The sequence below is a fragment of the Plectropomus leopardus genome, chromosome 7 (assembly GCF_008729295.1).
Source record: "Plectropomus leopardus isolate mb chromosome 7, YSFRI_Pleo_2.0, whole genome shotgun sequence".
NCBI lineage: Eukaryota > Metazoa > Chordata > Actinopteri > Perciformes > Serranidae > Plectropomus > Plectropomus leopardus.
Genome location: NC_056469.1, coordinates 23,891,862 through 23,907,083, shown reverse-complemented (window position 1 = coordinate 23,907,083; position 15,222 = coordinate 23,891,862). Strand labels below are relative to the sequence as shown.

The 15,222-nt window shown below is 42.4% G+C and overlaps 1 protein-coding gene across 1 annotated transcript; it reads left to right on the top strand.

The window, feature by feature from the left end:
• The first annotated feature begins 1,238 nt into the window (after positions 1-1,238).
• Positions 1,239-14,520, top strand: mdc1 (mediator of DNA damage checkpoint 1). Its single transcript, XM_042489435.1, has 12 exons — positions 1,239-1,656; positions 1,772-2,368; positions 2,450-2,528; positions 3,093-4,357; positions 5,215-5,277; positions 5,405-7,526; positions 7,782-9,018; positions 9,511-9,648; positions 9,962-10,144; positions 10,368-10,493; positions 12,179-12,289; positions 12,409-14,520. Exons 1-12 carry the CDS (start codon positions 1,524-1,526, stop codon positions 12,610-12,612), a joined length of 6,258 nt encoding a protein of 2,085 aa, XP_042345369.1. The 5' UTR covers positions 1,239-1,523; the 3' UTR covers positions 12,613-14,520.
• Positions 14,521-15,222: the final 702 nt, after the last annotated feature.

Genomic DNA, 15,222 nt, shown 5'->3' with positions numbered 1-15,222 from the left:
TTAGTGACATTGGTGAGGTTGGATTGCTTTACAAAGCCCAAGGGAAACTTGAAAGATAGACCCCACCCAGCCTCAGTTGGTTCACCCTGCTGCTATCTAGCAAAAGATACAGAAGTACCTTCTGCTGTACCACCAGACTACAAAGCAGCTGCATTTCCCAGGCTGTGAGACTCATAAACTTGTCCTTTGAAAGCAAGAAATGTTGCAGGATTTAAGGACAATTTTTTAAAAAATGACTAATAAATCTACCCTGTACCTTGTATATTCATGTTCAAATTTTCATTTAAATGCTTTGTGTCAAAGATGTAAAAAAAGAGAAAATAAAGCACTATCTAATCTGCAGAATGAAATCTCCTTGACACCTTCATAAAACATAGGCCTACCTAGCAACCAACTGTATCAGGAACTATGTGACAAAAAACAAGAGGTTGGCTGATGTAACATTGTTTATAAAGGCTTTATCGTTACTCTATCATTTAGCAATCTATTATGATATTTTCATAGTATGTTCTAAGTTGTATAATTCATGCAGACTTGAACAGGGCGTTTTTGTGGTGTTATATGTGTGCTACGTCCCTTTACTTTACTCACCACGTGTGGCCCCTTTATGAACCAGAGCGCCACGGACACGACACTACTATGAAGAATAGCGCCTCTCACAAAGCTCGTCCAATCAGAGACGTATAAATCAGGGCGGAGATTTAAACAACCAATGGCAACAGAGTACAGCTTGAGTGATGGCTTTATTGACCAATCGGGTGCGTGTGGAACGCCTCTTGTGGGCTTGGACGACCGGTTCCAGGATGTGCATGTTTATTTTCTTTTTCCTCCACTGACTGAAGCGCTTAAAGGTAGCTATGAGATCACAAGCTTTTTCAAAAAATGTTTCATGAAGACAAATTCAGAATGCACCCAGATTTTAAATTTAAAATGAGTTAATTTTTAGAAATGGGGCTTACTACGTTCAAGCCAGTCATATGACCGCGTAAACTTCCTTCGTAGTTTTCAAGGTAATTTCCTAAAAATAAGTTATTTGAAGTAAAGTAGGAACAAATTATGTTTAAATTGAGAATCGTATTTGCTACTAATTCAATAAATAGGCGAAATTGCAAAATAGATGGTTAGATTTGTGATTAATGGGAGTTAAACGACGATCCACGTATTAAACGTTAGTTTGTTTTTAAGTTGACCGGAAGTTGGACTGCTGTGAGGATATTTTGATTTGACAGACATGTTTAGACTCGTTCAGTAAAAGTTGTACCACTGCTTCATGCTAAAAACTGTAAGATCGTAACAAATACAACAGAAGAGTATAGTTAAAAAGATCATCTATTAGTTATTCAGGCTAACGTTAGCCGCATGCAGTTACCTAACGTTACTTATAACTGCTAACGGCTATTAAGGCTTATCTGGCTAGGTTTTGAGGGCTGGTTAAAGCTAATGTAAGGGGTAAAAGCCGAGCATTAATATTTATTTATCTGTGTTTAAATTTAGTAGTGGTCTTGTCTTACCCTGTGTGAGAAATGGAGGCAACTCAAATGATCAGTGACTCAATCTTGGAGTCAGATGAGGAAGAAAATGAAGAGAATGAAAACAAGAGGGGACGACCACTGGCTAAACTGTGCATCTTAAAAAATGCACACATCCCTGAGACAGGTGAGGAGCTGACTACTGCTGTTATTACACCCACGGTTTGTGTATTTATGCAGTCTGTCTAACTTGCATGAACAGGTCTTGAGTATGTGTTTTTTTCTGATTCTCTGTCAACCAGAGTTCCCCCTCTTTTTGGGAAATAATGTGCTAGGCCGTGAGCCCAACACCTGTACCCTGTCCTTACAAGCACCCTCAGTATCCAAGCAACATGCCACCATCTGCATCTCTGTCTACAAGAGAAGAGGTCGTCCCAGTGAAGTGGACGTAGAGGCTCTGGTTTGGGACCTAGGGAGCATGAATGGGACCCGCAAGGGCCGCTTAAAGCTGACTCCGAATGTGCGCTATGCCCTCAGTGAGGGTGACGGTTTGGTGGTGGCAGACATCCCATGTCAGTATGTCAGTTGTGCTGCAGATGCAGTTTCTACTCAAGGGGACACGAGGACTCCTGTGAGCAGAAATTCAGTTGTAAATGCCAGGATGCCAGATGCCTCAGGGGAAAAGGGAGGCAACACAAGCACAGGCAGCAAGAAATGTGTCAATGGAGGTACAAAGGCCAGGGCGGCACTACCTGTTCGGGAGGACACTAGGAGGACTCCTGTCAGAGGCGGTTGCCTGTCCTTTGAGCAAACTCCAACACAGCCACAGGGGAGCCTGGTCCCAGAGTCTGACTTGGACTCAGACGGAGAAAGAGGAGACAGACGGCGCAAGGCTCTAGGTATGTAAATTATGTGAACACATATAGATATTATGGCTTCTTTTTGTATCTGATATCTGACATGTTTATTATCTTTCACAGTGTCTGATTCTGACTCCCATAAATTAAGTCCCACCTGCTCGACATTCCTGAGTCCTGCAAACAAAATCGTCCCTGAGAGGTATATTAGCATCATCTTATGTTGGTCTTTATGTGTATATTCATCGGGATGAGGATATCTTCATTATCCCCGAGGGGCAATTTATTCGGCAGTCAGCAGTATTATACACAAATAAATTATTTTAGAAAGGATATACAACAAATACCAAAAAACAAATCATTCTGGGTTAGTTCAAAAGAAAACAATAAAAATATCTCAAAACATTATTTAAGAAGCCAGTGGCTTTTGGGACAAATAAGTGTTTTTTCCCATTTGTCCTAAAAGGTGACATTTTATATCTGTGGCCTGATGGGAGCAACCTGAACTCACTGAATAAGGGGTGACTGGGATCAGCCAAGACTGATCCTTGTTCAGGCAAATCATTTAAGTTTGTGCCTGCGATCTTAATGCAAATGTGTTTTAAGTTAAGTGCCCCGTACCAGCAGATAAAAGAAAAGACAAATAAAACATTCTTGTGAAGGTGCTGTGAACATTAATAACACAGACATAGCCAGTCCCTGCAAGTCTGTGTAGTTTATTCCTTTTTTCTCTTCTGAATTATAATGCTTGTCCACTGTTTTACAGTGAGGATGAAAGTCCCATCACACCGTCCTCCTCTTCTAAAAATAGGCCTCACAGACATGTCAGCTTCAGCGCGGAGGAGACGGCTGTAGATGTGGGGCGACAGCAGCTGAAGAAAAAAAAGACAGCTGCGATTATGTACGATAGTGAAGACGAGGAAGAAATGGGGGAAGAAAGAGCAGCACTAGGTGGGAGGACGTCTGAGGGAAGTGGACAACATGTGTCAGAGAAACAGGAAGGCAATGTCAGTCTCACAGGAGAAGATGAATTGCCTGAACCCACACCATCAGTCTTCAAAGATGCGATCCCTGCATTTAACATGGACAGTGACACTGATGTGGAGGGAGAGGAGGAAGGTGTGGCATCTGCAGGTCCTGTGACCTTGAATACAAACCAACAAGCTGATCAGCAGCCAAACACAGCCCAGTTTCACATGGACAGTGATACAGATGTCGATGACGATGATGCCTTGGACAAAGTTCCTAAATCTGTGCCTTCCTCTACTGACCAAACCAAACCTCCTCATGATGTGTCCGTTATTCAGCCAGAGGGCATCACTATGGACAGTGACACTGATGTGGATGATGATGATGCTGCCGTGTCAGATGGTGCTGCAAAAGCAAAAGCAGCATCACTTCAAAGCACACCCACAGCTGACTCTGCTTCTTCAACACAGCCGAAAGATTTCCACCTTGACAGTGACACAGACGTTGATGAGGAAGAAGAAGAGGAACATGGAGCAAATAATACGTGCCCTAAAACAGATGAAACTCCCAGTAGATTAGATATCAAGCCTACTGGGCCTGAGCCTGCCCCTGCTGCACCTCACAGCATGCATTTAGATAGTGACACAGATGATGAAGCTGTTCCTGCCCCTGCCAGCAGTGAACCCTCAGTGGCGTCTGCAGTCACAGAATCACGCACCACTGCAGACACAGAAACAGGTCTTGGTATTTTGTCAGACAGCGACACAGATGTGGAAGCCGAATCTCCTCTCGTCATACCTGTTGCTGTCTCAACATTGTCAGATGGTACTGATACCAAGTTAGAAGCTTTTCAGTCTGATACTGATGCAGACACAGATGCTGATGAATCCAGTGTGCCCCCTGCTGGACATGGAGTCAATCCAGCTGACATTAAAGTGAGCAGTGGCACAGATGTGGATGATAAGGAAGTGGAGGATCAGATTCCTAATCTGTGCAGAGAAAATACACCTGGGTTGCTGACTCCTCTTCTGCAGAACTGCTCTACTCCTGTACAGATGACAGGTAATCGGTCAATCAATTTTTAAATAATATTATGTATGTAAGTTTCTGCAGCTAAGATTATTTTCATAATGGTTTCATCCATCCATAATGGTTTTTCAGTTCATTGTTTGGTTTAAAAAAATGACAGAAAATAGGAAAAGTGGAAAAATCCAGTTATAATTCCACACAGCTCAAGTTGATGCTTGCTTTGTTGGACCGACAGTCCAAACCTCAAATATATTTAGTTTACAGAGAAAAGCACCAAGTCGTCACATGACAAAGCTGGAACCACCAGGCAGTGTTTGATACTTTTATTTAAAAAATGAATAAAATGGAATTAGATCATTGAAATGCATGCTAATTAATTGTCTCATGATTGGCTAATCAATTAATTGACCAATCCCTGAAGCTCAAGAACAAATTAATTAATTCATTTACATTATTGCTTTAGGTTATTGCTGTTTAGTGGAGGCATTTTGACAATTTTTTTAGCATTTATTTCGTTTTTTTAAAACACTTAATTTGCTAATTTATTATAACAAAACAGTATCAACAATACAAACAGTAATGGCAAAATAAAGTAAAATAAAGTTATAGTCACACAATTACCAACTCCCAAATTGTGTAGGTGTGTGCCATAAAGCTTATTCATATAATTAAATAACAGGACAAGCCTGTCATTTTGCAGTGGGCTCTATTTAGCAACTATATATATGTATATATATAGATACATGGTACCTCTGTTTCTAAATTTAAAGACAAGTCATGGTCTTCTTCATCCACTACATACGTTCAGCATTTTGAAGATATTTTGAACTTGATATGTAGGAGCATTTAACTTGTATTTTAATTTTTTTTCCGCTTTTGGATGGTTTCAGAAGGAGAGGTAGAAGATATGCAGACACAGGCTTTTGTGAGTCCTTCCTCTGGTGCATTTAGACGTGAGTAAAACACTTTTGATGCAGTCAAATTACACATAATTTTGTGTCTATATCTAAGGTAAGAGGGTATTAAATATTTATTTTAACCTGGCACATATTTCTCTTTTTTTCCTATTTTTTTGTGCAGTTCCCCCTGCTCTAAGACCTATGGGGTTGTCTCCCTGCTCAGACAGCCAGGAGGATGAAGACTTTGTCGTGGCCGAGACGCAGTCCTTTGTTCTCCAGGACAACCCCCCCAAGGAACACACGATGGACCACACCCAAGCCTTTGGCCTTGAGTCCTCTGTTGATGACAGAAGCAAACAGTCCAGCAGATCTTTCCAGTTGGGGCTGTCTGACAGCAGCCACCTGCAGGATCAGGCCCAAGCTCTAGCTGCAGAAAGCACCCAAGCTTTTGTTTCTGAGGCGGGCGGTGCAAATCTGGAACAAACCCAAGCATATGCAGATAGAAACTCCTTAGAGAACGAGGCTACACAGGCTTATGGCGAGGATCAGGAAGCTGACAAATGTTTAGTAAAGGAAGGTCAGGTAGATTTGGCCCTAGAAGCAACTCAGGCATATATTTCAGAGCCCCACAGTTTCTCAGAGGACGAAACAGATGAAGACGAGAGAAAACACGTTGCTACTTTTGAGACTCAGCAGTTTCCCACCTCATCTACTCTCGCAATGGCTCAAACCCAACCGATGTCTGCCTTTGAGGAGGAAGAAGAGAGTTTGGATGAAGAAAATCCAATTTCCTCTGTATTACAAGTTAAGCCCAGCCCACATAATGAAAAAGAAGAGAGGGAAGAACATGAAGATGCAGCTCAACCTCAGAAGGCGCACCTCAATGACGCTCTGTCTGTAGCTGCAACTCAGCCCATGTGTATTAGTGACGATGAGGAAAGTGATGATGAGGACTTGATTGCAGGTCCACGAAAAAGAAAAGCAAAGCCACTGCAGCTTGAAGATACGCAGACACAAGAGCTCACAAACTCTGAGTTATCACATGTTGAAATCCAGCCCATGCACATGGGGGTAGCTGAAACTCAGCCCATGGCTGCAAGTGGAAATGAGGAAAGTGATGATGAGGACTCGATTCCAGGTCCTCTAAAAAGAAAAGTAAAGCAACTGCGGATTGAAGATGAGCAGACACAAACATCCACAAACTCTGAGCTCTCTGCCGTTGCATCTCAGCCAAGGGATACGGGTGAAGATGGAGAAAGTGATGATGAGGACTCAATTCCAGGTCCACGTAAAAGGAGAGCAAAAGCACTGCAACTTGAGGAGACACAGCCCCTCTCTGGTTCTGAAGTCTCTGCCGTTGAAACTCAGCCCATGGTTGTGGGTGAAAACAGAGAAAGTGATGATGAGGACTCGATTCCAATTCCACCAAAAAGAAGAGCAAAACCACTGCAAATCCAAGAAGAAGAGACACAGCCGCTCTCGCCTGTTGAAACTCAGCCCATGGAAATAAAAACTAGTGTGCGGCCTCAGAGAGGAAAGGAGAGACAGTCAGAAGTTGGAACCAGCGGCACCACAGTAAAAGGTAAAAGAGGGACACGATTAAGAGATGAGGAGGAGCAGGAAGAGTGTTCTGAACCTCCCAGAAGACAGACAAGGGGGAAGAATAAAGCTTTGCCCACTACCAGAGGAAGGAGGGGAAGATCGAGGCCTGATGAGCAGGAGAGTGAGGAAGAGGAGGAGGTAGAGCCGGCAAAACAAGCCAGAGGGAAAAAATCCACAAGACAACAGAAAGATAACAAGGAAGAGGAAGAAAAGCTTGCAAGAAACAAACAGGCTGAAAATAACAACCTAATAAAGGAACAAGAAAAACAGAGGGAAGAACGAGACAAATTAGAAAGAAAAGAGAAGGAAGAGCAAGAAAGATTGCAGGCTGAAAATGCAGAAAGGACGAGACTTGAGCAGGAGAGAGCAGAAAAAGAGAGAATAGAGGGGGAAAGAAGGGAAAAGGAAGAAAAGAAAAGAGCTGAGAGGGCGCAAAAGGAAAAAGAAGAACAATTGGAGAAGGAAAAAAAGGAGAAGGAAGAAAAAGAAAGATTGGAGCGTGAAAAGGCAGAAAGAGAAGAGAAGGAGAGATTGGAGAGAGAAGAAAAAGAGAGACTAGAGAAAGAAAGAAAAGAGAAGGAGGAAAAAGAAAGATTAGAGCGTGAAAAGGCAGAAAAAGAAGAGAAGGAGAGATTGGAGAAGGAAGAAAAAGAGAGACTAGAGAAAGAAAGAAAGGAGAAGGAGGAAAAAGAAAGATTAGAGCATGAAAAGGCAGAAAAAGAAGAGAAAGAGAGATTGGAGAGGGAAGAAAAAGAGAGACTAGAGAAAGAAAGAAAGGAGAAGGAGGAAAAAGAAAGATTAGAGTGTGAAAAGGCAGAAAAAGAAGAGAAGGAGAGATTGGAGAAGGAGGAGAGAGATAGAATAGAAAAGGAAAGAAGGGTACAAGAGGAAAAAGAAAGACTGGAGAAGGCAAAGAGGGAACTAGAAGAGAGACTTGAGAGGGAGAAGAAAGAAAGATTGGAGAAAGAAAAACAAGAAAAAGAAGCCAAAGAAAAACATGTAAAAGAGCAACAAGAAAACAAGGAAGAAGAAAACAAGCCCAAAACACCCACAAGAAGCCGAAGAGCAACTAGAAGAACAACTGCTGCCCTGTGCACAGGAGAGAGAGAACAAGACTCGACAACTGCCAGTGATGATGTCCCAGCGCGGAGGACCAGATCTCGCTCCAACTCTTCCAATTCTGTCAGCTCTGAGAGGTCTGCTTCGAGTGTTAGCACCCAGGGGAGCAGAGGGAGAGGCCGAGGCCGAGGAGCAAAGAGGACCAGTGAGCCACCCCAGACGGCCATCGCCAGGAGCAGCAATGGAAGGACAGCGGCTGCAGGGCCGACAGAGCAGGATGTTTCTCCTCAGGGAGTCCTTTCGAGATCCAGCTCCACCAACTCCCTTAACTCTGAGATTTCCAGCTGCAACCTGAGCTCTCAGAGAGGAGGAAGAGGTGGAAGAGGAGGCCGGCAGCGAGGAAGAGGGAGGAAAACAGAGGCAGAGCCAGATTCCATCCCTTCTATTCAGAGTCAAAATGACCAGAATTTGGCCTCTAAACCTACAGCTAGAGGCAGGAAGAGCAGGAAAGCAGAAGAATCTGCTAGTGAGGTTCCCCATGAGGGTGAGAAAGAACAGACAGACTCTCAGCAGGCTAGTACCACAAGAGGGCGACGGCAAGCCAATGCTAACACTCCTGAACCTGCTGCAGATAAGGAGGACTCTTCTAATCAGGCCTGTGCCAGTGAAGAATCACCCCTGTCTAAAAAGAATATCAGGGGCAGAGGCCAAAAAGCAGTTAAGAGTGAAACTGTGGAGGCACCAGTAGCTCCTGCTGTCAGTGATAGAGATGAGGCTAAAGAGACAAGAAAGGGAAGAAAAAGAGAGTTGGAGGCAAATACAGAGGAGAGTTCTGGCTCCAGAGTTTCAAAAGGGAAGGAGAAAAGTCAAACAAAAGAGGCAGCAGAAGAAGAGGCTAAAGATGACATTCCAGTCCAAGCTAAGAGAAAAGGCAGAGCATCCACCGCTCAAGCTAAGAAAGATGCAAATGATTCCCCCACTGAAGTGGGGGAGAGAGAAGAACGTGAGAAAATGGGGGAGACTGTGGAGAGGAGAGGCAGAGGTCGGACATCTGTGGTTCAAAAAAAGAAGAAAGAGGAGCAGGAAGAAAGTGGATCATCTGTTGATCAGGATCCACATGTGGATGCTTCAAAGGTGACTTAATTACTTCACTTTTAAACATATGCTTTGGACATTTTAAGGTCTAAGATGTTGTTGTTTTGATTGAGACAAAAAGGCATTAAGGCTGAAACATAAATCAGACCCAACGGAAAGCTGAGTAATATATAATGAGTGTCCAGAAACCTCTGTCCTTGAGATGGAAGGTTTTTACCTTGGCCAAAGGCCCCGGTGCATTTTTCTGTCTGAGTCAGCCTTTCCAACATAATGCACTGCAATCCACATCAGGGACTGTCTTTGCCTCTCCTGCTCTCAGAGCAACAAGAGTAGTCTGACCTGTTCTGCATCGCCATTAATACACTAATGAATTAAGAGGTTTAGTAGTCACAGTAACTTCCTACTCAAATGTTTTATGTTCCTGGCTTTCATAATTGCTCTGTCCTCGTCATTCTCCTTGTGTGTTTCATGTTTTGTCCTTGTCTTTCTTTTATCCTTGTCTCATTTCCCACTTTCTCTCCCCTCTAACAGCACCAGACTCCCACCAGCAGTGCATCCCGGAAGCGACAGGCTCCTGCAGACTCATCACCTTTGGCAAAGACCCCTCGTTCCTCCTCGGCCTCCCCGGCAACAAGCATTCGATTACGAGCTGCCAGCCAGTCCTACAAGGTTTTACATGTCTTTGTACACGTGGTCATATTTGTGATAAAAACGATGCACAAGAGGGAAATTGCACTGTAATGGCCAACAAAACATTTTTAAGTGCGCTTTCACACAGATCCATATTGAGCAAGAATTTAATATGAACCAACTACAGAAAATTGAACAATTTATGATTACATGCATGACAAGGCTGTGCGTGGCTAAATTTACAGGCATCAGAATGAGATTTGTTTCATTTATAAATGAATGACTACTTGAAATCGGGTTAATAAGCGTCATGTGAGTTAACACGGCTTTGACCTGTGTGTCTTTCTTTCAGGTGCTGTTCACGGGCGTGGTGGATGAAGAAGGAGAGAGAGTGTTGGCTCGTTTGGGAGGCTACATGGCTAAAGGTGTGGCAGATATGAACTGTCTGGTGACTGATAAGGTGCGCAGGACTGTCAAGTTCCTGTGTGCAGTGGCTAAAGGAGTCCCCATTGTCACCACACAATGGCTGGACAAGGTTAGTTTCTATAGATGAGTTAAAACTGACTAAAGATCAGTTTTCTCTCTCCAATAAATGAATGTTGAAGTATATGTGTGTGTGTGTGTGTGTGTATATATATGTATATATATGTATATATATATATATATACATATATATTTATGCACCTACTACCCTCAAAGACAGAGACATGGTGAAATAGACAGTCATATTGTCTCCCTCCCCTCCCCCTGTGTTTCAGAGTGGTATCGCTGGGAGCTTCCTGCCTCCTAATCTCTTCGTTGTAAAGGATCCGGAGCAGGAGAAGAAATTCAATTTCTGCCTGCAGGACTCTCTATGTACTGCCAGCAGTCAGCCTCTCCTACAGGTACTCTTAACTCAGTCATACCATTTATTTCTGAGCTTATATTATTTCTCTTAGTGAGAGGCGGACAGAGTGTCATTGTGGCATTTCCCACAATTGATAGCACAGGGGTGGTCAATAATTTCGGCCTCCTGGTATTTAACCCGGGGGCAGTGCCTACGTCCTGCGTCACGCAGTGTGCTTGATGGGCATTTTCACCGACTCATGGGTACTTTTGTCACTTTTTGGATAAAGTAGCAAAAACATGTCCTTAAAAAGGTGTTTATTAACCTAATCTTTGCCTTCACCCCATTATTAAACCTCATGCCTAACTTTAACTTCTGAGATGTTTTCTTCATTTTTGCTCGCTCTTTGTACTGCTGGCATGGCTTCAACAGAAATCATCAACTAAATAATGTACAACAACAAAAATCTACTCAGACTTGGGGGGCATCTTGCATCATGGCAGGTTTTCAATTTCTGTGTATACTGGTGTGGGACCAAATATACAAATAATGTATGAGCACTTCCAGCGCCTGGCTGCCTGAACATGTACTGTCAGAGATTGATTGTTTGGCTGCCAGGCTAAAAGTGAGGGATATGGGCCTACCTGTTGCTGTCTCAGCCTGGAGCCGTCATTTCTCGGTCAGCTCACTCCCCGTGATCCAACGCTGCTTCGCTTCAGCGATCTTTTAACAGTTCATTTGTAGACATTAAACATGCGGAAAACAACAGAAAACAAAACTTAATAGGGAAAAGAGGAAACTCCACCATTCCCTTATGGCACTTAGAAAACATCTCTGTTTTCTGTATCATCTCTTTTAATTACTTCTGCCCACCCCCTTTCAGACTGACACAGGCTCTACCTCGAGGTAAACCCAACTCACTGAGCCTCACAGCCATGCAGAACAGCCAAAAAAGACAGTGTGCCTGACAGTGTGCCGTCATACATGCAGTGTGTATTGTTCAGTCTAGTTTGTGTAATTGTTCAAGCTTTAGAGGTAAAACCAGCCCATACATTGACACTCAACTCCAACTTCTCATTTTCAAACCAAAATAATTCTGGATTTTTGCTCTGACTTATTACAAAGGTGCACAGAGGTTATCATATAAAGTATGAGCGCATACTCAGAGCATGGGCTGGTGAGAAAGCGTGCAATGCTGCATCCTGCAAACCACGCCCAACCGGGTGTAATATTGGGTTTTTACGAATAATACTGACAGATGGGAATAGAAAATCATGGTGGGGATCCAGACATGTTTGAGTTAGAATAATCCCCAGCCTATAAAACATCTGAAATTCTTGACTTTTTACCATCAGTCATTGTTTTCAGCTCAGCCTCTTTGTACTTGGCATTCAAAGGTCCTCATGAGCACAGTGTCAGTTGTTTACCCTTACACTTCGGCTCATGGGAAGTAATTTGACATTTATTGTTATACTTGTTATGTTTTATGGGCACTTCGGGTAGGAAAGCAGACAGTAAAGTTTCAATTTCTGTTACATGCTCTTACTACTCTGCACTGCTCAGCTCAATATCAAAGCTTAGGAGAAGGTTTGATACATGCTGATGGTCGCTAACATTTGGGTAGGTATGCACATGTAGAACCAAATTCCATTCCTAAGAGCTTTATATTGATTTCTTTTAGACATTTCTGCAGAGACATATGTCATGTACTGCATCTCTTGTCTTCTTTTCTCTTTCTCTTAGGGGTATGAGATCCATGTTACAAAGTCAGTGAAACCAGAGCCAGTTCACATGAAAGACATCATCTCCTGCAGTGGAGCCACTTTTTTACCAAAAATGCCTTCTACTCACAAGGTACCAGTCAAACTGTCTCAGGTCTTACATACAATAAATTAATGTTATTGTGTGATGGTCATTCAATTTATCAATTATAACTGATTTTTCTGTCACTTCCCTTCCATCCTCCCCTTCAGCCCCAGACTTTAGTGATTTCCTGCGAGGATGACTGGCCGCTGTGTGGCCCGGCTCTTGCTGCATCTCTGCCAGTTGTCACAGCTGAGTTCATTCTCACAGGGATCCTTCAGCAGAAAGTTGACCTTCAGACCCACACACTCTCTGCCCCTGCAAATACTCTACAGTTGGCTGGAGGCAAGGGAAGGAGCAGGAAGAAGACTTAGCACCACCAGGGTTTACTATTAAAAAAAAAAACCTCCATCAACTGTACGTGTAGGAAATCCACCATGGTGGGGTTTTTGTATCTCACAGAGGCCAGTAGAAACACGAATGAGTCCGCTGTTCATTTGTATATAGGCCCTTTTATACCTGGTATTAACATGCCACTTGGGTGATCTGGTCACAAGTGGATGGCGCTAAATACAAACGTAAATGAAGACCAAGAGCAGTGTAAACTCTAATGCATCCTGATGCATCCCTGACAAAGACTACGTCATCATTGCAAGACATGGCTGTTGATTTATTGACGGTGTGCTAACCCTCTTTAAATTGCCAAGTTGGACAACAGTGTTGCATAACCGTCCATTGTTTTGCCCCATGGAAGAAGATGCAGGTTTTTCACACATTCATTTACCTGTGACGGCCCGCCATGATCAAAAAATCTGCCAACACAAATTGATTTTCTACTTCAAGAGGTGGACTGTTCAGGGGCGCTGTTGGAATAAAGGCACCGTTTGGTTATGCATTGCACCTAACTGTCAGAGCACAGAGTGTACTTAAAATGTGCTTTCACTTGCCTCTGCAGCAGGTGCTCCTCTCACCCATTGATCTCATCAACTCTGACTGGATGGATGAATTCATAATCCAGCCCCCGATTCAAACTCCTCCAACTGCTGCTGAGGAAAAAAGGATTTCATGAACAGTGCATTCACTGACTTGCAAAAATGTCTGAATTTAGAGAGGGGGCACAGAAAATTAAACAACACAACACAGAAGTGGTCAGCTGGAAAAACATGACAGACAGGTGTGACATATGATGTGTCTTAGCTGTCCACTTGTGTTCAGATCACCAAAAGTGCATGTTAACACCAGGTATAAGCAAGCTGAAAGACTAGATGAATGTATTTGCCACAAGCGGCAAAAGTTTATTATTCATTTAACACATTGTGGCTATAGAATTGGTGCAGCTGTCAAATGGTGAAAAACTTTTGCGATGGAAAAAACAAAATTTGAGAAACTTACCAAGAAGTGTCTCAAATTTTTCACATTTCAAAAATCTATTCACAGTGTGATCTTTACTTCCAATCTCACCTTTTGACTTGTACATGTGGAAAAAAATGTAGTTTTTAAAGTTGCAAAAGTTATGACGCTGCTATGCCTGGTGAGAATTAATTACCCATCAACCATCCTTGCCACTTTCTCCCTCTCATCCTCTCTCTGTGCTCCAGCTCCACCCCTCTCTTTATACAACGATAACAAGCAGAGCAGGAATTAACACAGCGAAATTGCTGCTGCTCTCTATGCATTCTGAGTGCTTCGGCTCAATCAGCCAGTTTGGCAGGTACCCAGCCGAGAAGTGGGAGTTGTATAATCATGTTTGGGTGGTGGAATAGTGGAACCCATGGGGGGGTCTGTTTAGAAATACATCAGGTGCGGTGGCCAGGGGATGAAAACGAGCTTGTTTCATCTCCTGATGAAAAGTGCATTATGCCTTTTTATACTGAGTTAATCATGAACCTACCAGTATGTCTTGTCTCCATTAACCTCCAACTCCATTAAGGCTTCATCCAATCCTATTACCTCCAGGGATGAAACACAATATGAGGGTACCTGAATGCTGATGCTTCTCCTACGTCAGTATCTTACAACCATGCTTTAATAGCATCTACCGTTTATGTTTGTGTACATGTTGTATTGAAAGAGACCAGAATCCTCAGTTGACAGTGACAGTGAATCTTTAAACTTGCTGCATCATTTGGTGTTTTAAAGAAGGACCTATTAGCTTATATCTTAGTTAGATTTTAGAACTGTCAGATAGCTAATATTTCAACACCAAGTTTGTTTTTGTATGAAAATCACGATATCTGTCCGTCTAACCAATGAAAACATTAAATCTTTCCTATTATGTTTCACTTTGTATGTTTTCATTTTTGCATATTATGGTACTTTGATATGTATTACTATATCTGTGTTGCTTAGGTTTCAATGTGTTGCTCAGTTGAGGAAACTACAAATTGGATTTAACTGAATTGTGGACTTTAGTTTCAGTTTTTCAAGGTCTTATTGATTCAACCAAATCTACCAGCACGGAAGCTAAGAAATGTACGCTTTGTAGCAAAATGTATTTTTGCTACTGAAAAAAAATTAGTTTAAGAGTACACTAATTTTTGAATATTTCCCCTGCTTTATCTTACACACTAACTTATGGAGGCAGTGGTAGACCAGCAACTCCAGTGTTCTGCTAAATAAAATGACTGTTTTTATCAATGGAGTCTGGTTGCTTTGATATAACTGCTTCACTTTCCTGTCTGACAGGCTGTTAGACAGCAGTGGATTATTATAAATATGGCATCTGCTTAAACTAATATTGTTTTTTTTTTTGTTGTTTTTTTTTTGTGGATGCTTTTTAGGTGGTAAAAACTAATCAGTTAAGGCAGTATTTGCTTAGTGCTTTCCCAATAAATTGTCAATGGAGCAGAGCCTGGCTTCCCATGACATCACAAATTTGAGTTTTAACACTAATTTCTGTATTTTGGAAAGAGTTCACTGAATTTGGAAAAGAGTCCTTCATATTAACTAATATTTTTGGACTGTCTTAGACTATATGAATTGAA